This window comes from Belonocnema kinseyi, chromosome 6 (assembly GCF_010883055.1).
Source record: "Belonocnema kinseyi isolate 2016_QV_RU_SX_M_011 chromosome 6, B_treatae_v1, whole genome shotgun sequence".
Taxonomy (NCBI): domain Eukaryota; kingdom Metazoa; phylum Arthropoda; class Insecta; order Hymenoptera; family Cynipidae; genus Belonocnema; species Belonocnema kinseyi.
In genome coordinates this window covers 70,347,804-70,374,910 of record NC_046662.1, presented here as the reverse complement: position 1 = coordinate 70,374,910, position 27,107 = coordinate 70,347,804, and the positions used below count along the sequence as shown (strand labels likewise).

The 27,107-nt window shown below is 28.5% G+C and overlaps 1 protein-coding gene across 1 annotated transcript in view; it reads right to left on the bottom strand.

Moving 5' to 3' along the window:
* LOC117174315 (coiled-coil domain-containing protein 142) overlaps positions 1–27,107 on the bottom strand; it is a 152,360-nt gene that overhangs the window by 12,249 nt on the left and 113,004 nt on the right. The window contains exons 2-7 of the mRNA XM_033363316.1: positions 13,135–13,313; positions 12,842–13,059; positions 12,613–12,745; positions 12,380–12,525; positions 3,920–4,107; positions 3,556–3,747 (exon numbers count right to left, since the gene is read on the bottom strand). Coding sequence (XP_033219207.1) covers positions 3,556–3,747; positions 3,920–4,107; positions 12,380–12,525; positions 12,613–12,745; positions 12,842–13,059; positions 13,135–13,305 — 1,048 coding nt within the window. The 5' untranslated portion in view covers positions 13,306–13,313. The remainder of the gene's footprint in view (positions 1–3,555; positions 3,748–3,919; positions 4,108–12,379; positions 12,526–12,612; positions 12,746–12,841; positions 13,060–13,134; positions 13,314–27,107) is intronic.

Here is a 27,107-nt window from a genome sequence, read left to right as displayed (position 1 = left end):
GATATTGATATTTTCCTGAGCGACTTGATCCAAAGGGAATCAGAAGAAAATTGAGAAACTTAAGAAATCCTTAAACTGGAAACAGTGGAAACTCGAAGGGAACCGAGAATAATAATGCAATATATATATATATGTATGTATGTATACTACAGATACATCTTAGGTAAAGAAAGTTTGAAGGCTTGGACCCTTGAGCGCACATGTGTTTCCATTGTTATGGCCGGAGGAAGCAGTAGGAAGGCCTCCCGGAGTTTGCAGGAGAAATTCGGCAAATCGGGGTTTGCAGTAGGTTTGCAGTAGTTTGCAGTAGGTCCTGCATCGCCGGAGTGTGCAGGAGGCCGGAGAGCAGGAAGCAGTAGGTATGCTACTTTTACTAAAAAACTTGATTTTTCGAACGAAATGAAGTTCAAGTAACTAACTTTCAGACCTTTAGGGATTACATGACAAGAAACAACTTTCATTGTGAACAAGAATTTTTTAAATAAATTTTTATCATCCTAGAAATTTCTTAAGAAAAAATTGCCGTTCTTTAGGATATTTTATCAGACTCTTATTTATAAATGGCTCTGTGCCATTGATCAACAAAAAATTCATAATTGTTTTAACAAACTGAATCAAGAAATGGATTTTTTTCCTATTTCTAAAGATTTTTTCAACGTAACCAACTGTAAATAACCAATTTTTAATTTTTTAAAGTCTCGCTAAGGATCTACTATTGTTGTTGTTATTAATAATTTTATAGACAAATTTTTTCTCTAATTGAGTATTCTAATATTACGTCACGCTCGATCGGTAACATCAAAATCTGTAAGGCTATAACACTTGGTGGATTGCAAAACATTGTTTAGATAGGAGTTAGACTAAAATTAATTAATTTCGGCGAAATTAAAAAAAACTCGTGATAAAGCTTTGCTTTTAAGAAAGAAAAGCCATTTATATAATTAATGTTGGTAATTTGGAAAATGTGCGATTAGGCAATCCACCACGAAAAATTATAATTTGCATTAATTAAGAGTATAACCTGAATTAAAGGCGACTTATGTCATAATACTTTTCGATAATAAGTCATTTTAAGTAGTTTCATATCAAATAAAGTTATTTCAAAGAGAATTTAAAACATTTTAAAAGACTTTAAGGGATTTTAGGATTTCTCAAGAGATTTTCAACGATTTCAAAATTTTTGAAAGGATTTTAAAAGAATGCAGAAAAATTGAACGATTTTCAAAGAATTTTAAAGATTTTTGAAAGAATCCAAAAAAATTTAAGGATTTGCAAGAGATTTTATCAAATTTTAAGGCACTTTAGGTGATTTCAAAGAATGTCAAGCGAGCTACTGAAAAGTTATTTTAAAAGATTTTAATGAATTTGAAGAGATTTCAATTGATGTAATGTTTTTAATATTTAAAGGAATTTAAGAAAATTCAAAAGATTTTAATTAACTGTACTCAATTTCGAAAATTTTAAATTATTTCAAAGAATTTGAAGGAATTTCAAGAAAAAAATTGGAGGATCTAAAGGATTTTCAAGAGATTTTCAGGAATTACTAGGGACTTGGCGGAATCTTAAAGCTTCTTTTTAAAGGATTTAAAAATAATCGAAAAATAGTTTAAAAAGATTTAATGATGTACAAGAGATTTCATAAGATGTGACCACAGTTTTACTGATTTTAAAGAAAGTCAAGCGAGTTATTGAAAAGTTGTTAAAACAGATGTAATGAATTTTAGAAGATTTTTAAAGAAACTGATTGATTTAAGACTTTTCAAGAGATTTTAAGGAGTCTAAGAAAATTTAAAGGATTTTGGATTTAAAAGATTCGAGTTAATTTTAGTCAGTTATAGTATATTTTCAATGATTTAAAAGAAGTTGTAGGGAGTTCAAAAAAATCGGAGAACTTTAAGGATTTTCAAGAATCTTACAAGATTTCTAAGAATTCATGTGATTTCAAGGAATTATTAGGGACTGGGCGAAATTTCAAATTTCTTTTTAAAGGATTTAAAACTAATTCAAAAAGTTTGAAGGATTTACAATTTATTTTGTAAGATTTTAAGAGAGTTTTGGAGGTCTTAAAGAAATTCAAGGGAGTTTTTGAAAGGTTATAAAAAAAATTTTAATTTAAAAAAATGTAAAGGATTTTAAGAGATTTGAATTAATTTAAGTCAATTTCGAGAAAATTCGAAAGATTTTAAATGTTTGTAAAGAAGTTGAAGAGATTTTAAAAAAAAATCGGAAGAGTTTGAGAATTATCAAGAAATCTTACAGGATTTCTAAGAGTTCAAGTGATTTTAAGGAATCAGTACGTACTTGACGGGAGTTTAAAGTTTAGTTTTAAAGGATTTAAAAATATTTCCATTGGTTTTAGTGATTTTTAGTCCCGTGTTTCCTATGTTCATGTTGAATACCATAGACATAGGAAACACGGGACTAGGCATGCCATCCTAACTTGGTGAGCGGGGATGAATCCACGGGAGAGGGGAGAATTCCAAGAGTGATGAGAGCCGCCATCTTACAATGCGCCATTTGATTATGCGCACGAGAATTTTTGCCGACAAACTGTGCATTAAAATATAAACATGTGGGCGCTGCCATGTTTGTCGCGGGACATCAAAAGGTGGCGGACCTCCCCCCTCATTGCATCAACCCCGCAATGACATGCCTAGTCCCTTGTTTCCTATGTCCATGTAGAATAATCAATACGCTTGTAAACAAAGATTTCATTTTCCTTATGAATACTTAAAATTAACGTCACCGTTAATCATCGACGCTAACTTCACAAGCAAAGTCGGCACTCACTTGTTTTTAATTGTTCTGAATATATAAGAGGACAAAAATTTGTTTATAAAATTATTAACGACAATAACAATAGTGGATCGTTATCGATGTATCTGAAAATAAAGTTTGAAAAATATTGATTAACAGTTGCTTAAGTAGAGAATCCTTAGTTTATACCTTCAGAAATAGTCGAAATATGCATTTGTTAATTAAGATTGTTCAAACAATTATAAATTGTAATGTATCGCTAGCACGAGCAATTACTTAATTACAGGCTGCTAATACTTTAGAGAAACGCAATTTTTTCTTAAAACATATCTAAGGTGATGAAAATGTATTTAAACAATTGTTGATTGTCATGTATTAGCATTTTTTAAATAAATTTGTTTAAACAATTATCAATTCATAGGAAAAAATTACATAAAAAAAATGTATTTTGTATTGAGATTTTTGAGAGTGAAGGTGATTCGAATTTAATCCCAGTCTTTTTAAAAAACTAGTACTCTTCTACAAAAAATCCTCTTTTTCTGCCACACAAAATATGATATCAAGTTGAAAGTTTAAAAAATTAAATAAAATACACTAAGGAAGTTTATCTGATCCTCAATATAAATAATTGCAATACAAAAATACCAAAACTAATTTACCTTTGTAATTATGAACATTTAGGACGTTTGGCAGAAAAAATGTGGGTAGGGCAGAAGTCGGATAAGTGATACATCGCTTTAACAAATACTTTTTATTTCATAAATTAAATAAATTTGTTTAAAATAATTTTGTTATTACCTTTGTGTTTTTGAAGAAAACGGTGTAGCCAATCTTTAAAATGCTGAGCACCGCGACTGTGACTAACTGCCAAAGCTTTTGGCGACCACCATAAAACGACATGGTCCAAAATACTAGAAATTGATCCCCAAGCAACTTCCTGATAAAATTCTTTTATCTTCTTCATGGCCATTTCTCGTATTTTTTTTTCATCTATGCAAAAATTTGGTAATTAAAATTTATTTATAAGAAAGAAAAAAAATTGATAATTAAAATTTAAGTAGAAGGCCTCATCAGAGATGAGTCCTAATTTAATTCTAATGATATGAAATATTTTCATTTTCTAGAATACATTTTCATGAATTAAATCTATAAAAAAATTTACCTTTATTGACTGTTTTTAAAGCTTCGGTTCCAAGAAGTTCAGGAGAAATGCTCATCGTGATATTCATTAATCTAGTAACTTCCTCATTTTGCATACTTACCAGAATTTGGACTGATTCTACGTTAGACATTTCCATTTCTTTTGCTGGCAAACTCATAACAGGAGGTGTCAAATGTTTTGTGAGTGCTCTAAAATATTTTTAATTTGTAATTTAAAAATAATAATTAGGAAACTTAGACAGAATCCATTTTACATCATACAGGCAGAGTAACATCCAATCACAGAATCATTCGCCTCTTGATATGTTGTAAAATTAAATTAAAATTCAAAAAAGATTTTAAAAAGATTTTAAAAAATATAAATAAAATGCGATCAACTAATTGTCGTCCTATTTTATTTAAAAACAAAGAAAAGAAGGTGGCACGTATTTTATCGCTTTAAGAAAGAAAATCATTTTTGCGAAGCTATGAGTGTTTGAAATTTTAAGGTTGTTTTCCAAAGAAATACAAGTTTTTTCTTTAAAATTTCATAACTTTTGACCTAATTAGGCCTGATGAGCTAATTAATTAATTAGACCTAATTAATTTAAGTATTTTTTACGACTTTTATAATGTCAGTTATTGTCTTTTTCAATTTAAAATCCGAAAGAAAATTATCAAAACGTTAAGAATAAAAAAAATGACGACGGTCTTCCTGAAAATATTAAAATTTGATTTTCTCGCATCTTTCTAAGGGAATGTCAATATTACGTAATGATGATATTTTACATTTTAGAAATCCCCTTCTTGCGTGAGATTTGATATTTTTTGCACAATGTATCAAAAATGTGTAAGGTAAGCCGACCATTACTGGGGAAGTTACGAAAACCTAACCTGCATAAACACAATTTTCAAATGGTGAATTGTAATTTTTGGTACAAAGACCGTTACAATAATTGGCAATAATTAATTTCATAGTTAATTAATACAAGTGCATATTTTTGAAGCTAGTCAGATCGCCCATTAGAGGGACAAGAATTGTGAGGTATATCCTTAAGTTGGACCCAAGAAGCGAATATTGGGACAAGGAAAATCCAATGGGGTATATCAAAATAAAATGATGTAATTTACTTGCAATTATAGAATGCATTAGGAAAGAAAAATAGATTATAATAAATCATAAAAAATTAATTTTTATTTATTTTTTAATAAAATTCATATCTCGAAGTTATCATTTTGCTTAAAATATAACTTTTTGTTTTTAATATTTTGAATAACGTATAAATATAAACGTATAATTATAAATTAATATCCCAATAACTTCAATTGTTATAATTTTCTTGTTATATTTTTATTTTTTTCTACATAGCGTAGAAATTTAGAACCCGAAAATATAGATTTTCTAGAAAAACGTTAATTCTCAATGTAATACTTGAATTTCCTAACAAACTGTTGAATTCTGAAACATAAAAGACTAATTTCCTACCCAAAAAAATGAATTCTCATTTAAAAAATAGAATAGTTTATATTTCAACAACCAAAATTTTGAATTATAAATTGAAAACAGTCGAATTCATTTAGAAAATGAATTTTCACCTACATAATTCGACTTGTGAGGAAAAAATATCAAATTTCTACCAAAAAAGATGAATTTTCAACCAAGAAAGATTTTTCATTAAAAAAATGTATATTCCAAACAAATTCTTGAATTTTCTAACAAAATAATATAATTTACAGAAGCAAAAATATGAATTTGCAGCAAAAAATCATTTTCAACTAAATACACTAATTTTCTACTAAATTCTTGGATTTTCGAGCCAAAAAAAAAGGTTTCCTACAAGCAAGTTGTATTGTTAACTTGAAAATATGAATTCTTAACATAAAAGTTCATTGACAACCAAAAAGTCGACTTTTCAAGTAAAATGATGAACTTGTTACAAAGTAGTATCATTTTTTGCCGAGTATTTGAATTTTTCAGCAAAAAGGGTGAATTCTTATCAAAAAATATAATAGTTAATATTTCAACCAAGAAAGATTTGAATTAAAAATTGAAAGCAGTTCAATTAATTTTTTTTTTTTAATCACGAGTTTTAAATAAAACTGTTCAAACCTCAACATAAGCAGTCAGCGACATCTCGTCCCGGTTTAGGCAACTTCCTCAAAAATTTGTCCGAATACGGGAAACTTAAATATTCATAACTTATAGAATAAAAATATTATTTGGTTCGAAACTTCCTCAAAAATTTGTCCAAGTACGAGACACTTGAATATTCATAACTTATTGAATAAATTCGCTAAAAATTTATTATCATTACTGTTATATCATTACTGTTATGTCATTGCTACAGAACTATTACAATTATGCGGAAAGTTTTGAAGTACAAACAAATGGCGAATTTAGCAGCGGTTCATTCGCAGATTTTGAGGAGTAATTTTGATTATTTTTTACCAAATGCATAACTTGCCAAAAAAATAATAAATAGTGGCACTTAATTCATAAGACTTCACAAATGCTAAAAAATTGGTACTTTTAAGATTTATGTTAGAATATAAAAGATACTCAACGATATTTATTATTGTCCCAGTATTGGACATACTTTTTACGTTGCCCCAATAATGGTCGGTTTACCTTAAATTATTTTCACCATAAACCACTTCCAGTGATTAAAAAGTATTTCAAAGTATTTTAATTTATTTTAAAGAAGTACGAATATTTCAAAGAAATAAAAAATTTGTAAGGTACTTAATGGCATTTCCAAAACTTGTAAGGGATTTCATTATATATAAAAGAGTTACAAAGGATTTCAAGGGATTTTAAGAGACTTTTGAATATTTCAGAATAAGTTAAGTAAGTTCAAAGGATTTTACAGGATTTAATGTGATTCCAACGTATTTCGATGAATTTTGAAGCATATTAAGATTTTTTAATGAGCTTTCAACAGATTTGATAAAATTTTTAAAAATGCAATGATTTTACAGAACTACAAGGAATTTTAGTGGATTTTAAGAGATTTGAAGGGGTTTCGATGATTTCAATAAGGATTTCGTTATTAAGATTTAAAAAGATGTAACAGAATTTAAAAAGATTTCCGAATATCAGAACGGATTTAAAGAAATTTTAAGCATTTTTTAAGAATTTCCAAATGATTTAATGGACTTTGATCTATTGTAGGGGATTGCAAAAGATTCAGAAAGATTTCCACAAATTTTCACGAATATTAAAGGAATTTTTTTAATATCCAGATATCTCTAAATAAATTACGAAATATTTCACGGAATTTGAAAGATTTTAGTTTAACCGATTTTTAGAGAATTTAAGGGATTTCCACGTATTTCATAGGAATGTAACGGAAAAGAATTTCATTTTTTGAAATGAAAATTGAATGAAAAAAAACTAAAAATGTTAAAATATAAATTGAACATTAATTTTCAATTTTCAATTCTTTTCATGCGATACCGAAGTATTTTCACGAATTTTGAAGGATAACAGTGTTTTTTAAATGAGATTTGGAAGATTTTAAGGGATTTAAAAAGATTTGCAAAGATTTGAAAGGATTTTAAGGGATTTTAACGGAATTTAAGAGATATAAAAGGATTTCGATGATTTGAAGAGATTTGGAGGAATTTCAATAAATTTTAAAAGATTTTAATGGATGTTCACATACTGAAAAGGATTGCAAGAGATTGGGAAAAATTCTCATGGATTTTGAACATTTCAGTGAAGTTTAACTAGATTTCAAAAGTTTCAAGGGATCTCGTAAGATTTTAAAATAGTTAATGGAATTTCAAATATTTTAACCAATTTTTAAAGATTTTAAGGGATTCCCACGGACTTTAAATGGTTATTAGCAGTTTTTACTATATTTGAAATATTTCAAGAGATTCCCAGGATTTTCAGTCTTTAAAGGGGTATAAGGAATTTTGAGGAAGCTTATATTTAAAATTTCCCAAAGAATTCAAGGTATTTTAAAGGATTGTAAAGATAGAATCTTTTTAATAGTTAGAAATGGAAAACTTACATAAGAAATTTTTACCCCCCCCCCCCCCCCCCCCCCTAAAAAGACTTAAGTAATTCATGGTTACCCCGTTACATACAACGGCAGAAGATTCGATAAATTATTAACAAAAAAGTTTACGCGTCTTAAACGTTCTACAAAAAACGCCTCTGACTCTTTCGTAATATCTTGTATTGTTCGCGAAAAAATTAAATTTTTCTTTTTTTTGGGCACTAATCGGGTGCTGACTAGCCCGTCATGACCAACAAATTTTCTGATTATCAAACCTAAATATTTGTTTGCACGCTTCCAAAACTAGCCAAGGTTTTCAAAAGTCCGAATGGCAAAAAATGAACATTACAAACAAACAAAATTTTCGCCATGTATTCAGTATTTTCGGGCCCTTAATCAGGTGCTGGCTAGCCTTTCGCAACCAACAAATTTTCTAAGTTTGTAACAGAAATACTTTTTTGTACATTTGCAAAAAGAGCCAGAGTGTTTAGAAGATTCGAAAATGAAAAGTGAACTCTGAAAAAATGTATGCATTTCCTCATCATCTGTCAGTCTTTTCCGGTCCTAGTTAGATGCTGACTAACCTATCAGGATCAAAAAAATTTTTTGCACATTTTTTAAAAATGTCCAAGGTTTTAACAAGAATGAAAAATCAAAAATTAACATTAGAAACAAAGAAGTTTTTCTCAGCATTATCTAGACCTAGACAGTTTTTGAAATAATTTTTAAATTCAACCATCTAAAATAGATTTTGCCAAGACCGCCTGACTAGCACAAGAATAGTGTGTCCAAATTAGCGTTTGACCATATAAAAATGTTTTACTTCTACTCAGCCCATGATAAACCATCTAAATAAAGCCACATTTGCGGCCAGGACGGTCTATACTGGCCCCGAATAGTTCCCCGATCATTTCCGACACAAACGTGGTCACAAGCATGATTTGACCTGAATAAAACTTATAGAATGTTTTCTTTACATAAGTAAGTTTTTTTATATTGGATGATATAAAAAAATTTCGTTTTTTTTTCATCCAATCCATTTGTCACGTTTTTAAAAATGTAGTCAGGAAGATAAAGTCAAATTTAATATAAACCCCACTTTTTCTATTTTACCCAACATTTTCTTCAATTTTTCCTTATTTAAAGAAGACATTTCGTAAGTTTTGCGCAGGTCAATTCATGTTTCGGTCCACGAGAATATTTTTTTTAAATTGAATTTTTTAAATTAGCAAAATTTTTTGGATCTTTCGATTTTTTTGCTACTGGAGTCCCAATTCAGCAAAAAAAATTGTAGCAAAAGAGGTAGAAATTAAAAAAAATCTAGTTCTAATATTTTCAGAAAAATCGCCGCGATTTGTTAAATTTCAACATTTTCTTACTTTTTCGCCGGATTTTGTAAACTCGCCAGAGCCAGAAATAAAATTAAATATCACGAAAGATTGTCAAAAATCATAAAGGTTTAAAGAAAAAACTGGTCTTTTTTGGAGAAACCTAAAATTTCAAATATCTACCTATAACTTCACGAAAATAATTTTTTTTTAAGGCTGCGTAACGAGTACGTCACGCGACCAGATTTCTACCTTACCGACACTTTTTTGTTTCCTAAATTATTTTCATATGAAACGCCATATCGAGTTTAAAAATTAGGATCATAAATAAACACTAAGATAGGTAGATCTGGCCTTAAATTTAATAATTATGAATTGAGCAAAAAAAATTTACAAAAAAAAAATACTTTTTTCAGAATTATAAAACGTACCTTTTTTAGTGCTTATTATTTAGTATCCCAAATTTTCAACTCGATGCGGCGCTTCGTGTAAAAATAATTTAGAAAATTAAAAACGAGTCGGTAAGGTAGTAATCTGGTCACGTGATTCAAATACTTGTCTTGCTCTGACTGTATGATTTGAAATGGATTCGGACCTTAGAAGTTTGAAAATTGCAGATATTTTCATAGATAGGCCATTTAATACTTATCCAATATCTACCTTATCAACATTTTTTCACGAAAACTCCCGTCCATATGGAAAGAGATATCGATTTGACAATTTGATATATTAAAATTAAATAAGAAACAGTAAAAAAACATTCTTTCAATCCTAATATTTTTATAATGAAAATTAAATATTACACTCAAAAAAATGTCTCGTTAAATCAACCAGAATTCTGGTTAAATATGCCCTTACTATTTTTATGGTTAAAGTAACCAGAATTCTGGTTAAATTAGCCAGATTTCTGGTTACTCTAACCGAAAAAAATAGTAAGGCCATATTTAACCAGACTTTTTTTTGAGTGTATGTTTAGAAATTTCTTATTTGTAATTATAAAAATGTAGGCCCAGAAAAACGTTCCTTATTGCCTTTTATTTAATTTCCTTAACTTTCAACTTTATATCTGATTTTGTGTATCTATTGCGGAAGAATGTCGGTAAGGTAGGATGCGGGTAACAAAATCAGAAAATTTTGTTTTTATTTAACTATCTAATCATGGACGGTCTATAAACTCGAATTTTAAATTTATTATTATTAGTTCCAAAATTAAATCAACTTGTAAGGTGATAAATAATTAAATAACAACCCTTATAGTAAAAAGGCCCCCATCCGATTACAATCGAGACAAGCGCTGCTTAATTTTGTTAATTGACCAACCCAGCAAACATAAAATTATAAAGGACTTTATTGAAACTGTAGTATTATTTTAGAAGTGATTAAGATGAGCTGATTTGAAAAATATTGAAAATTGGGAGAATTTTTCAGTGTGAAGCATACAAAGTGAACAATTTCAAATATATGTATATTTTCAATCAAATTGAAAATTGGTTCAGAAGATGATTGAAATTGTTGAAATAATAAAATTCAACAAAAATTAAAATTAAATTTGTAATTAAGGCTTGAAGCTTTAACGCGGTAACCGAAAAACTTAATTTTTAAAATTCCCTCATTTTTCCCTAATTTTCTATTTTCCCTGATATTAATATTCAAATACCAGCATTTTATTCTTTCCAAATTTTTAAAATAGAATGTTTTATAAGCGAAAAAGAAAAACCAAATTTCATATTACAATTTAAAACTTACAAATTTGCTAATTTATTGAAAATAAAACAGTTAAATGTTCAACAAAACAGTCGAATTTTTTATCAAATACTTACTTTATCAACTCAAAAAGATGAATTTTCAATCAAAAAAGGTTAAACCTCTCTCATTAAACTACAAACAAATAATTCAATTTAATAAAAAAAAGATAAATTCTCAAAGGAAAATATATAAAAGTTCATATTTCAACAACAAAATTGTACAAATAATAGTTAAATTTACAGCCAAAAAGTTGGATTTAAAAAAAAAATTCTACTAAAAAGAATGAATTTTAAAACCAAAGGGACGAATTTTCAACTAAAAAAGATTCATTTTTAACCAAAATAGTAACTTAAATTTTCAGTTAAAAAAATTTTTAATTCAAAAAAAGAGAATAAAAAATTAATTTATAACCAAGTATTTCAACTTTTACGCAAGTAATTGAATTTTCAATTATAAAAGATCAAGTTTCAACAAAATAGTTCAACTTTTAACCAAAAAGATGAAATTTCAACCGAAATGATTTATATTCAAATTAAAAAAATAAGTTTTCAAATTAAAAAATAAACTTTCAACAACAAAAGTGAATTTTCAATCAAAGAAGATTAATTTTTAAGCCAACAGTCGCATTTAAAAAAAGGAGTAAATTTGTACTTAAACAGATGCATTTTTAATCTAAAAAGAAAAATTTTCTGAAAAGTAATTAAATTTTAATCTAAATTATACAAATTGAATGAAAATTAAATTATCACGAGGAAGCAACTAAAAACAAGAAATAGAGATAGAAATACAAGGCAAGTAAATCACTGACGATAATAATATCAACGGGGTGGCTGCAAAATTTTATTTTCAAAATTCTTGAATAAAAAACGAGCGTCTTAATCCTGTAACATATTTAACATAGTATCTCTTATAAATGGAATAAAACAATTTGGAATTTGAAATTGAACAATTGCAAATTTATTATTCTTGATAGTTATTTAAAGTTCCTCTTATAGAAATTTCCTGATTGTTCCCTGATTGCCTTGACCAACGGTCGTCCTGATTTAAATATTTAAATAATTTCATTTTGAGAACATTCAGTAACGATAAATTACCTATAAGATTTGAAAATTAAAAGGATAATAAATTTTAATTTCCTCAATAAAAAGAAAAGAAAAAAAATTATGAAAATATTGGGAAATTACAAATATCTAGTCTCCAATGAGAAGCATTGAAAATTGCACAATTTTGTTCGTTTAAATTTGATATTTTTTAGGTTTAAAGTTTACAATTTTCATAAACTTTTCTAAGCATAATTTAAGAAATCGTTCATTTTTAAGGCTTTTAAATTACTATAATCATTTTTCTCAATTAAATTAATTATTGCACCTAGAAAAATTCCCCGCTTTCCAGAAAACTTACCTATAAATTTCGATGCTCGAATTTTCTGATAAATCAACATCAGCTGTCGACTTTGTATCTTCCTTATCCATATTGCATTGATAATTTGCTAATAAACATTCAATAAACTCGTGACAATAATCTTCGACCTTATTTTTGGCCAAAACCTAAAATTAATAATTTTATAATTCAAGTAAATTTCAAAAGAAACTAATAACTAATTTACTTTTTTTATTTATAAAGAATGTACTCACTTGTAGCATTCGAGTGACAGAAATTTTTTTGAGTGGTTCCAACATACAAGGGCAATTATTAGAAAAAATATTTATCGAAGGTTCTGAGAAATTTGGCTCTAAATCCAACATTTTGTTGTAAGCATTCACTAATCTGCAATTTATGTTTTTAATAAATCAATAATTATTTAAGTGACTATAAATCAATACCCAATAAATTAATCCAGAACTTTAGAAAATAAATTAAAACCTGAAAATGATCCTTAGAAACTCGTCATTTTTGCAATCCATAATATCGTAAATGAGATTCCGGATAAATTTTGCAACCACATTCAAACTTCGTTGTAAATTCATTTTTATATGTTGAACCTTGGCTTTATAAACTGGATGACTTGTCTCTCCAGATTTCCAAATCAATCTATAATCCTCTGCGTACTTTTCTAATCTTCTAACAAAATTCGTCAATACCTTAAATTTAAAAATTAATTCTATGCCTGACCCTTAAAAAAATTATTATAATCTCATCCAAAAATGAAAATTTACCTCTTGATCACAAACTTTGCCCCTCGCTGTAATTTCAACATAAAAGTCAATATCCCATGAAACTTTTCTTAGTGTTCCGTCCAATTCCAAAGAATCTTTAAACCATTTTTCCAAAACTGGACCTTGTACTGGCAGCCACTTTAAAATGTTCGCCCTATAATTACTATCCATATTTTCTCCTATAGAAATTAAAAATACTGAATAAAATATATTATACTATATATCATAGGGTGGTCAAAAAATTCGACTTTCGATTTTTGGTGATAGACTCCCCCGCTCCCTCCAAATTTGTTGTTTTTTAGTTAAAAATTCATGCATTATTTAAAAATTCATTTTTTTGGTTAGAAATGCACCTATTTTATTGAAAACGTCGTTTTCTTAATTGAAAATTAATTTGATGGTACAGTTGATGAACTTCAAGATTAATACTTTTTCAAAATATTTGATAATTGTTTAAATAATTTTTATTTAAAAGAAAATTTTCTCTTTGAATCAAAAAAATTATTCTCTGGGTTTAATGACACGATTAACTGAATTTAAGGCCATGTGACGAGTGGTTGACGTGACCAGATTCCTACCTTACCGACAATTTTTTTTATTTCCTACCTTATTTTCATACGAAGCACCACACCGAATTTCAATTTTATGATAATAAATAAGAAGCTCTAAGAAAGAGAGGCCTGGTCCTACATTTTAATAATCATAAAGAAAGCAACAAAAAAATATTTTCAAAAAAAAACTTTTTTCGTAATTATTAAAATTTAGGACTAGACCCGCCTTTATTAGTGCATCTTATTTATTATGACAAATTTTCGACTCGATCTATCACTTCATGTGAAAATCAGTTAAGAAATAAAAAAAGTTCCGGTAAGTTTGGAATCTGGTTACGTGACCCACTCATCACATGGCCTTAAGAATAATTTTTTTAAAGATATTTGGCAATATTTGAAACAAATTTATTAAAGAAATATATTTTTTCATATAATTGTAAACTCTCTTTCACGCAAAATATCACCTTGATATTCATTAAATGCGTTATCAATTCCAAAAAGTAGTAACTCTTCAAGATTTATACGTAAACAAAATTGTTTGCATAATTGCTAAATATCTTTAAACAAATACATTAATCTCAAAATTAGTTAATTATGTAATTAATTCTAGAAAATAATAACTTTTTACGATTAAGGGGGAAAATTGTTTAAATAATTACCAAATGTGTTTTTTACTCCTAATATTCATCAAATGTATCATTAATCCTAAAAAATAATAACTTTTCATGCGTTACAGGAGAAACAATTTTGTCTAAATAAATAATTATTATTTAAAGAAATGTAAAGTAATTAGAAAATATTTGAAAAATTGTCACTCTCCATAATATAAGTTAAAAATATTTTGAAAAATTATTATTGTTTGAAATATTAGGGTTAAGTTCTGAAATAAGAAAATGCTGATCTTAAAAATCTGCCACGTTATTAATTTCAGTGTAGTAAATTTTCCAGATTTATGGGGGGAAAATTGTTTCAACAAATGAAATTTTTTACAGTTGTAAATTTAAACCACCTTAATGTATACTAATGTAATAATAAAAACAATACTTGCCTGGTAATTATACTTTGTTAAGGATAAACCAAATATCACTGAATAAAAATAAAAATATCTTCAAAATTAAGATCATTCTCCATTTTTACAAAAAAATAAGCGTCCAATTTTATGACTTGACTCTGCAAATTATCTTAAGTTATTCTTCGAAGCGATAATGAAAATTACAGACGTGTAAACATTCGTTCTGGTTGCTAAGGAAACGTTCACGTTTGCAGCAATAGCGCATTGTCCTTCGATTCATAGATTCAATAATTAAATTGATACAAAAGCTAGTATTCTCAACAATTATTAGATGATACTAACAAAATGTTTGAGGTTTTAAAACGTGTCTTATTCCAAAGAATATACATTTAATTACACTAAAAAACAAAGACGCGCGTGATTTTCTATGTCTCACGCAATTTTTACATTATAATATAAAATTAATATTAAATTTTTGTAATCATAGAATATCTATTATACAAAAGAACAGAAAAGTAAAATATTGTTGATAGTTGATCAAAATTAATGTCTTAACTTCAGAATTTATATATTAAAATATTTTGGAAAAATATTGTAGACAATGGAACGGTTGCATTTGTTTTATCACAAACATAAATTTACGACAAAAAACATTTACATAACCACCTATTGTATAAATAATCATAATAATCGTAATAATATTATAAATTTTTAAAAATTAAAATTTTTAAATTAAAAGAATTAATTAATTTAGGAATTTAAAATTCAAATTGAAATTATTGTGTTCAATTTAATGTTTTCTTTTTAATAATGGCAATGTTATATGGAAAACACTAACATAACTTAACTAAAAATTGTATGAGATTTTAAATCTTCCTTTAATGATTGAGATTTAATTTTTTTTAAGACTAAATCTGGTTCAAATTATGATTTTTGTTTCAAAATACCAATTTTTGATGTAAAAGAACAACATAACCTACAATTGTTTAAAATTGTAAATATTCTTTGAAAGCAGGGGGATGTTTCCACTTTACTGCCCAATGCAAAAAATGTGTTGCGAGAGTTGAAAACGGCCCTGCGGCGGCGCTAGTAGTAACTTTGTTCTTCTTCATAGTGCACAGTCAGGTAGTAAATGAGGCTTACGTACATACTTTATTTTATTTAATATAGAAAAAAGCTGCATAATTGACATAATTCAAACAAACAAAACATTACATAGATATTAAAAATTTATCAAAAATAACGAAGACGAATTAATGGAAAAAAAAAATTGTCGAAAATATATATTATTACCGAGTTATACAATTTTCCAAATTTCAAATAACGGCAAGATTTTTAATTGGCAAAAAATAAAATCCCGAATTTTAAAATATATAAAACTAAAATTCGCCGACTTATAAAATAAACGAATTATTAAATTTCCCCAAATATTTTCATTCCCTAAATTTGGAACTGCTGAACATAGTTAATCGATTATTAATTTATGAGCTATTTATGGAATTATAAATAATGCAAACAATTGAAGTATTCATTAATTATTAATTTATTAATTATGTTTGGCCATTTTAAATTTCAGGAGTAGAAATATAATTTATTAATATAAGAACTATAATTTATTTATATATTACAAAAAGGCATATGATGAATCATAAAGTATTGTTTTCTCTTAAAATTAAATAACGAATTATTAAATGTGAAAATAATCTACAAGGTTTTAAAGAGATTTTTTATTTTATAAGATTTTACAAAATTTTCTTAAAATTTCGAGTATTTTTAAAAGATGTTTAGAACTTTTAGAAGTTGGAAGGGAATCAAAAAATATTTGATAAATTTTCGAAAATGTTTCCCATTTTTCAAATATCAAACAATATCCAAATTATTTTAAAGCTCCTAAAGATTAGTTTTAAAATCTTTAAAAATCTGAATTTTTAAAAATCTTTTAAAGTTTGAAATTTATTTTGAATTTCTTTAATTGTACTATATATATATATATATACATGGATCATTTCAACTCTCGGTGACAGGAGGCTGTTGAAAACAAAAATTTTCTAAGAAAAATACTAGCTAGTTCCGGCGAAAATCACGAACATAACATAACTGCAATTTTTTTCGAATTGTAAATCTTTCTTCGAACTATAATGCTTTTGTTTTAAATTAATAATTTTTAATGTAAAACGCTAACACAACCTAAAATGGTTTAAAAATATGAATTTTGTCTGAAATATAATTTTTTTAAATTACTGAAAACACCTCTTTTGGACAAAAAACACATAACATAATCAAAAACGGTTAAAAGATTCTAAATCTCGTTTAAATTATATAATGACGGAAACGTTGACCGCGACCGAGGGCGAAGCTGGCTGTACTTTTAGGCCGAAAATTATTCCATTGCATGGGGAAATATCAGAAATGTGAAAACGTGTTCTTTTTGGATGCAATTCTGATTATAAGAATTTCTTTTAAAAAGTGCGTTTCAATTGTTTTTAAAGATTGCAATCTTTTTTCCACATTAAAAAGTTAACAAATAAGTTGTACACAATAAAAAAGTTTAATTTAAACGAGAAAATGAGTAAAATATACAATTAAACTGTTTTTTTAAAACGCGAATTATTAGTAAAATCAATTTTCAATAATAATAATATAATGTATTAAAATTGATATCAACAAATTTGAAAAAATTTTAAATTCGTTTCAATTGTGTTGAAAGATCTCAATATTTTTTGTTCGTTTTGAAAATAATGAATTTAGAAAAAGTGTTGCACTATAAGAAAAATCTTTAATTTCAGCGACATATATTGTATAAAACTGTTTTTGATTTTTTGTAACGAAAATTATTGGTAACATGAATTTTTAATTGATATTAGTTAAATAATTTATTAAAGTTGTTATAAAAAAATTGAAAAAAATGTCAATTCGTTACATTTGTTTATAAAGATTGCAATATTTATTGTTTACTTTAAAAATAATTCGCAAAAAATCGTTGCACTATAAGATAAATTTCAACGAGATAATGATTAAGAATATGCAATTGTCATTCAAATAATTAACAATTAAAGTGTTACACTATAAAAAAATGTTTGACTGAAACGAGAGATAACGAATATAATATGCAATTAAACTGTTTTTTATACGCAGATTATTGCAATTAAACATTTTGTAACACAAATTATTAGTAACAAGATTTTTCAATTGATATTATGAAATAATTAATTAATGTTGTTATCAAAAAATTTGAAAAAAGTTTAATTCGTTACAATTTTTTTAAAGGTCGCAATATTTTTTGTTCCCTTAAAGAATAATTAATAAATAAGTGTTGCACTATAAAAAAAAGTTAAAATTAAGAGAGGTAATGAGTAAAACGTGCAATTAAACTGTTTTTAAAACGCAAATGATTGGTAGCGTGAATTTTCAATAATATTAACGAACGAATTTATTAAAGTTGTCATCCAAAAATTAAAAAATAGTATTGCTTTTAAAGGTATGGTTCACAAACACAGTTTTTTTATTCTACAACTTGCTCAATATTTATTTACTCTTTAAATCCTATTCTCTATAATATAAAGCGTTACAAATATTCGACAGATTTGTAACAACAGATATTTTTATAGCATAATTAATTTTTAAAAATGTCTTATATTGAAAGGAAGTAAATTATTTTCTAGCGTTAAAAAGAAATCTCAATTGTTATAGTTTAGTTCAATTAAACGTGAGTTTTAATTTTCAATAATCATTATAAATGTAAATAAAATTGGAATTTACCATTTTCCCAGATTATAATATTTACTAATGTCAATGTTGAAAACTGAATGTTCGTTTTGTAGAATTATTATTGGTACTCTCTGAAAAGTTTATTCGTATTTACTCATCAAAATAATTTCTTCATCCCTTTTTTTTTTGGTAATTATCAATTTATTGGACATATAAAATGATACAAAATATTTTTTTTTCAAATAACTATATGCAAAAAACGCATTTTAACTATTAAAATAAATTAAATTTGTATTTTCCCCATGCGTTTGAATAATTGTCCTAAAAGTAAAGCCAGCGGCGCACAGTGGGGCAAAAATAAAACATCCAGGGACAAATTGATTTTGAGAAGACAATTATTATCCGATTTTAACTTTTTGTTTAAATGAAAGCTAATTGAATTCCGCATTGAACTTTCATCACTGATTTTTAAATCTTTTGCTTCTTTAATATAAAAAATACACAATAAAATGCAAATCTTCAAAAACCTATTAAATTTGTTATAAACAAATAAGTGAATGAAAATGGTTTTTTGAGAATTTGCGACGATTCGTCACTGGATTCGCACTAAATATGAACAATTTATGGACAAAAAGAGTCTTTTAGTTGAATTAATAAAAATTAATACATAATTTGTTATTTGAACTCAATTGTTATAAGCAAATATCCATATCAGGTATTCTTGTTGGAATAAATCAAGTTTTTTCTATGAAGTCGATCAAATATTAGTTGGAAATAAAACCTGAGTATCATATTTGGTCATCGAATAAAAATTAATAATTGTTTAAACTACCTTAATTAATAACTGCACTATTTGACTGTTTTTGGAGGTCCAAACTTAATTTTTTTCGATGCAATTATCTGTAAATAAATAACTTCTAAATTTTTAAGAACATTTTTATAACTGTAAACAATTTATTTTTGTAAACAACAATTATTTAAACAAATTTTTATCATTTCACGTATTTATAAATGAAATACCGTTTTTTCAAGGAATTAACAGCCATGAGTTATTGCTATAAATCGATCACATTTGATCATTATTTAACCAAACTTAACTAACAAATGCATTATTTGGATAATTTTCAACATTTAAACTTGTTTTTTTGTCTAATCAACTGTTATTAACACATTTTTAAACTTTTTTTTAATAATACGATAACGATCCACTATTTTTATTTTCATTAAAAATGTAATAAACAAATTTTTTTCCTTGAATATAATTTAAATTACTTAGAAAATTCCGTAAAAAAAAGCATTTTTGATTTATAAATACATGAAGTGATACAAAATTTGTTTAAAAAATTGTTATTTGCAATAGTAAATTGTTTACTGTCATCAAAATGTTCTTAAAAATTTAGAAGAAGAACATAACATAACCTAAACATGTCAAAAGTTATAAATCTTCTTTATTGAAATGTTTTTTATTTTTTATTAAAAGTACAAATTTCGGACAGAAAACACTTAAATATTGTAAAATTGTAAAAATTCTAAATTTTGTACATATATTATAAAGATTTTGGTTATAAATAATAATTGTTGGTATACGACCCTAAAATAACCCAAAATACTTCAAAGTTGTAAATCTTCTTTGAAATTTGATTTTTTAAATTAAAAATGCCAATTTCCTACAAAAAACACTAACATATTGAAAAATTGTTACGATATCCTAAATCTTGTTCAAGCTAGAATAATTTTTTTCCAAACTACCAATTTTTTGTATAAAACGCTATAATGTAACCTAATACTGTTAATCATTATGAACCCTTTAAAATCTAATTATTTTTCTTTGAAAATCGGTTTCCTTTGAAACACTTTAATATTACCTTAAAATGTTTAAAAATTCCCAATCGTGTTCAAACCATAATGATTTTGTTTTAGATCATCAATTTTTTTATGTAAAACGATAACATAACATAGAATTGTTAAACCGTGGGGGTCGATTTGCCCCAGGCCAATATTTTAAATCGGTGCCATTGGCGAACCAAGCAAGAAGACCGGTCCTTACCCCCATATAAAAAATTGTACTCTAGGATAGAAGCCTCAGTCCTCACGCATAGTTTCAAGTCACGTGTATCCTTCAGTCAGCTATAGGGTGCAGTCAAAGTGCAGTTTGGGTCGATTTGACCCCCCCCCCCAGGTTAACGTAAATATTTCGACGGATCACACTTGCGGCAAGTTTACTATTTTTCTTTTTTTTCGGTACTTACGAGAGTAAGATGAATGCACTTATTACTCATTACATAAAAATTCATTATTTATTACATTTCAATCAAGTTAGAACGATAATAGGAGCACGAACGATAACAGGTTCATTTAACTTACGATTTCACTTTATATTATTTGTATAAGAAAAATCATGGTCCTCTGTGTACATTTTAGTTTAAAAAATAATTTTTTGTTACCAAATAAATGGTTTTACATAGAAGAATGTTTATATTTCTATCAAAACCTCCTACATACACACCTAAAATAATGCACGAGTTCATGTTGAAAATTAAGGGTTTCGATTCCGTGAAAATTTCCTGCAACATATTTTTATTGAAAGGCACACTCTTCCCCTTTAATTTCCTTCGTGAACCGTTTAATTTCATTCATTTGTCTCTGGGTTATGAATTTTTAAAAAGAATTATTTTTCTATGAGTTCATTTGTTTATTGTTAATTATATGGTCAATAATTTTAAAAAACACACATATAGTGAAATTGTACCGTTAAGTAGAAGGTTTAAACAAGAACCATGATTTTTTTCAGATTTTCAGGAAAACGTTTTCGAATTTTTTTAAGCATCGGGTCAAATCGACCGGGGGGGGGGGGCTTCGGTTAAGTGATGCGAAAAAAGCCCTACGGTTACCGTATTAAATGTGGTGAATCCAATAGATGGCGATCCGCTCAGGTATGCCTGCCTTTGCATTGTTATGTACAGCAAAAATACTAAAATTCATTAAAAACTTAAAACTCTTTATAAATATAAAAGGAAGAACAAGTTTTCAGTAACAGTAAGAGGGCGTATAAGGATGAGTATTTCGGAAACAGTTTGAATTATATACATATTTTTCTATTGTTTATTTTGCTAATGTAATTAATTAATTTTATAAACAATTGTATTTGTTGCAAATTTCAAACATTGATTTATAATATTACTTGGCTAATAATAATATTCATAATGATATTCAAAAAAACATATATTTATACATAATTTATTTTTAATCAGAGTGGACACTTGAGCGCGGAACCAGGAAAGACCGAGAAGAAAATGGGTAAAAAGAAAATGGAAGTAAATTATGTATTATGTGAAATCATAGGATTAAAATTGTAGCTCCAGGCTGTACGCCCTACTATAACAGCGAATAGCTCTTTTTTCAACCATAGAAATTAATTTATAATCAAAACGATTAACCTTCAATTAAAAAAATAATTATTTTCAGCACACGAGCTTTGTTTTTCAACCAAGTAAATTTATTTCTAACCCAAAAGATTAATTTTAATCTAAAATGATGAATATTTAACTGCAATACTTGAATTTTCAACCAAAAGGAAAAATTTTAAATAAGGACATTAAATTTTAAAGAAAAAACTCATTTTCTAAAAAAAAATCGACTTTTTGGTTGAAAACGGGCCTACCTGATCGGAGCGCCATCTATTGGATTCACTTGAACTATGATACCCCTCCGGACACGATAACAGGAAGAGTGGTGGCGATGCATAGTTATCCTCCTTAGAAATCTATAAGACTTCTTGAAAATCCTTAAACTTCTCCGACTTTTTTTAAATCCCTTTAAATTCTTTGGAATCATTTCAAATTTTTCGAAGTATCTCGAAATTGACTACAATTAATTTTAATCTTGTAAAATCTTTAAAATACTCTTAAATTCCTTTAAATCTCTTGATAATCCTTAAAATCTTTGAATTTTTGCAAATAACTTTTAAAATAATTGCTTAACATTCTTTAAAATCACTAAAACTTTTGGAAATTTTGTTAAATCCTTTAAAACTAAACTTTAAAATCCCGTCAAGTCCATAGTGATTCCTTAAAATCACTTGAACTCTAAGAAATCCTGTAAGATTTCTTGATAATCTTTAAACTCTTCCGAATTTTTTTGAACTCCCTTCAACTTCTTTGAAATAATTAAAAATATTGTAAAATTGACTAAAAATAATTCAAATCTTTTAAATCCAAAATACTTTCAATTTCATTAGGCTCCTTAAAAATCTTAAATCAATCAATTTCTTCAAATACCTTGAAATCTCCTCAAATTCATTACATCTGTTTTCATAACTTTCTAAAAACTCACTTGACTTTCTTTAAAATCACTAAAACTCTCGTAAAATATCATAAAATCTCTTGTAAATCATTCAATCTTTTTGAACTATTTTTGGATTATTTTTAAATCCTTTAAAAGGAAACTTTAAAATTCCGCCAAGTCCCTGGTCATTCCTTAAAATCACTTGAGTTCTTAGAAATCCTTTATATCCTCCGAATTTTGTTTAACTACCTTCAACTTCTTTGAAATCATTTTAAAAATGTCAAAATTGACTAAAATTAATTAAAATCTCTTAAAATCCTTAAATTTTGTTTAAACTCCTTACAATCTCTTGAAAATCCTAAAATCGTTGCAAATTTTTAAATCGCTTGAAGTCTCTTAAAATATAATAAAATCTTTTTAAATAACTTTTTGAATGGCTTTAAAATCTTTAAAATAGCTAAAACTGTCTTAAAATCTTTCAAAATGTCTGCTAAATCTTGAAATGTTTTTAAATTATTTTTGAATCCTTTACAAGAAATTCTTACAATCCCGTCATTTCCCTACAGTAATTCCTTAAAACCACTTGAATTTTCAAAAATTCTTTAGATTTTTAAAAAAAAATCCTTTAACTTTTTTTTAAATTCCTTCAAATTCTTTGAAATCATTTAAAATTTTCGAAATTGAGTACAGTTCATTAAAATCCTTTGAATTTTCCTAAATTCCTGAAAATGATAAAAAAATTACATTCCTTGAAATCTCTTCAAATTCATTAAAATCTTTTTAAATAACTTTTCTGTAACTCGCTTAACAATCTTTGGAATCACCTAAACTGTCTTAAAATTTGATCAAATCTCTCCCAAATCCTGAAACTTTTTTGGATTCTTTAAAAAAAATCTTTAACAGACAGCACCTACCTTCCCAGAGAAACCCAACCCCCCTCTGACACCCGCATGGAAACAAACAGATTACCATCCAAAATCCAAGCAGCCCCCTCCTTCGAATGCCCAACTCCTACCGTCATCTCGAAGCGGGTCAAACTCATCCTACCCTCACCTACATAACAATGGTAGAATTTCCAGCCTGTTTCCGAACGGCTTTGCCCTTCATCAACAAGTTCACTCCCCTCCCGCCTCACCCACCTACCCCAGCCCTCCCCCTTCACCCTTCCCCTACCCTACCCCATCTCCAAAATCTTTCATGCCAGTCCCTCCGTCTGATCAGGCTCCTAAACTGGGTTTAAATGAATCCAGCTTTTCGATCATCAACGCAACTCTATCTGCTTTGATGAACTTGGTGGAAGTTATAGACGATTTTGATACCCTGCTTATGTCTGAGACTTTTCTAAAACCTGACTCTAAACAAAATTTTAAAATTAAAGATTTCAACATCATCAGAGCAGATAGGCTGTCGAACAGCCGCGGTAGTTTGGTCATTGCCGTAAGAAGGGGAATCACATTTTCGAGAATCACCTCTGTGCTTACTCTTGAGAACAAACTAGAGACACTTGCAATCTCAATAGAGTACCTGCCTCTGATAACTTTATCACATCAGAGACGTGAACTAGACTATTCAACTCTATTCAAAATATAAACTCCACCTCAGTTTTTATGGCTGGGGACTTTAATTGCCATAACTCACTTTGGGGAAATTTACACAATTGCAAAAACGGACTGGAGCTCTGCTCCGCTCTAGACTAGACAGATTTGATTCCCCTAAATACCGGAGAACTCACCTAGCGCACTAGGCCTGGTAGCGCCTCTTCAATTATCGATTTAACCTTCGTATCCTCTCTCAAGCCTGGGAGTCTCAACCCCAATTGCCCCATTCTTTTCCCACAAATATAACATTAAGCGAATTGATTGGTCCACCTTTGATTCTCACCTCACGGTATCAATCTCCCAAAAGGAGGATGTTTTTAACACCCAATTGATAAATTGTCACACTAAATATGAAACCTTCGTTAAAAGCGTAGATGAAGCGGTCACTAGTTCATGCCCTCCCGTAAAACATATTAGAATCGCAAATTACTCCAATTCTCGAAAAAACAAATTCATCCCGGCTCCTTGGTGAGATGAAAACTGTGACGCGGCAGTCAGAGAAAGGAGGAAGACCGTGGCTTCTTTCAGGAGATGCAGAAATGATTTAATTTACAACAATCCAAATAGAATAGAGGCAAAAACAAGGCGCACACCCAATGCTGCTCGAAGAAGCAATTTTCGAAAGAGTCTGGCGTGTCATTAAATGTTTTGGAAATAAATACACCCAGCCAGCAAATGCTTCCTGCTCAGGAGATAAGGAAACAATTAGAAACCTCCACGCTTTAGCGGAGGAAATGTTTCCAGCATCGGTCTTCCTCGATTCATTTCCTGATAATAACACCTTTCAGAGCAATGAATTCTTAGAGGCCCCTTTCACGATGTCCGAGTTTTCCATCGCCCTGACTTCGTCAAAAATTTAATCCTCTCCAGGTTGAGATAAAATTGATTACAATATCATATTACAACTTCCTGAACAAGTCCAGACAACTCTTCTCACAATATACAATGAAATTTATCTATCTGGTTCCTTCCCAAGCTCTTGGAAAGAATTACTTATTTTCTCCGCCCCTAAATCAACCCCAGGAAAATTCCATTCAATCGCATTAGCTTCATGTTTGTTCAAGGTTATGGAAAGACTAATTTACAACCGACTTTCGTGGTATGTGGAACACAACCATCTTTTATCTCCTGCTCAGTTCGGTTTCAGGAAGAGAAGATCTTGCGCTGATAATCTTGCTATCCTGTCAACCGAAATTCTTTCGGGCTTTGCCAGTGTAGAGGTAGTCGCGGGCCTATTCCTGGATCTTATATCTTATTAAAGACCTTAAAGAAATCGGTGTCCCCTGGTGACTGGCCAGATTTGTATATAATTCCATATCTTGCAAAAATGTTTATTTCAAAATCAATGGTGAACTGGTGGGCCCCCGTCGCAGTGCAGTAGGCCTTCCACAAGGCTGTATCCTCAGTCCGATAAATTACTCCATCTATACTAGGAAAATTCGCCTACTCGTCCCTAAAATTGCCATATTCTGTCGGCCTGCTGATCCAACGATCTGTATTCGATCCCTACAACAATGCCTTAATGCACTTGCAATCTTTTCAGAGCAAAGAGGTCTCGAGGTCTATCCTGAAAAAACCAGATTGATTCTTTTTAATAGACGGAATATTGATACCTCTAACCCAGCATACACTCTATCATTAAATAACATCCGTATACCCCCCTCCTCCCATGTTAAATTTCTCGGCATTATTCTAGACTTCAAATTTTCTTTCCAATTTCACTTTCTATACTTATGCGATAAAATTAGGAAAATATTGAACATCTTGAAGATTCTGAGGGGCACCTGGTGGGGCGCAGATCCAACCATCCTTAGGATGGTCTATGTCTCCCTCATCAGAAACAGTTTGGAATACGGATCACATGTTTTTAACTTTGAATCTCATAAATAATTTTAAAAAATTGAAAAAATTCGTAATGAAGCTCTAAGATTAGCCTCGGTTACAGGGGTAGCACCCCTATTAACGTTATGATGGCAGAATGCTGTGAACCTCCATTCAAAAAAAGATTCTGTTTTTTGGCCAAAAAATACGTCATGAGAACCTTCGCAGACCTTAAATCATCCACTTCCAGATATGCTACTAGCCCTATCTGAACGCGTTAGAATCACTAAAAGCGGTATAAAAAATCGGTTTGTCCTTCTAAATGCATTTGAGAATGTTAAAGATTTTAAACATCGCATCCGTAGATCAGAAACACACCCTCAGTATGAATTTTCATACGAAGACCTACTACTTTCCCCAAATATTAACACAGCAATAGGTCGACTAATCCAAAAAAGCCTCTCCTCAACACAGGAATTTCGAGACCTGGTAGAAAATGAGTTCCAGAACTACATCCACTTTTACACAGACGGCTCAAAATCAATACCTGAAGCAATAGCTGGTTGTTCTTTGGTATGCCCAGATGCTCAATTAGTACGAATGTGGAAACTGTCAGATTTTGCCTCTATTTTCTCGATTACTAGATTACATTATCCAAAACCGGTTTTCTAAATCAGTAATTTTCACGGACTCACTAAGTGTTCTAAAGAGTATTGCCAATAAATGTCCTGCTTCCATAAATTGTTATTTGATCTTTATTATTAACAATCCTTTAGCAGTTCTAGAAAAACTTAAATGCAGTCATCCTACGAGGGTAGTTCAATAAGTCCTTAGAATGACCAACAGATAGCGCGCGAATCGCTCCAAATCATCTGTTTTCAGTCAGCACCACTCCCAACTAGATATATGGTGCAGTCACAGTCCACATCTTCTGAGTTTACGTGTGTTTATAACCAATTGAAAAAAAAAATTGTTCGTTAAGAAAAATGGAAAAAAACG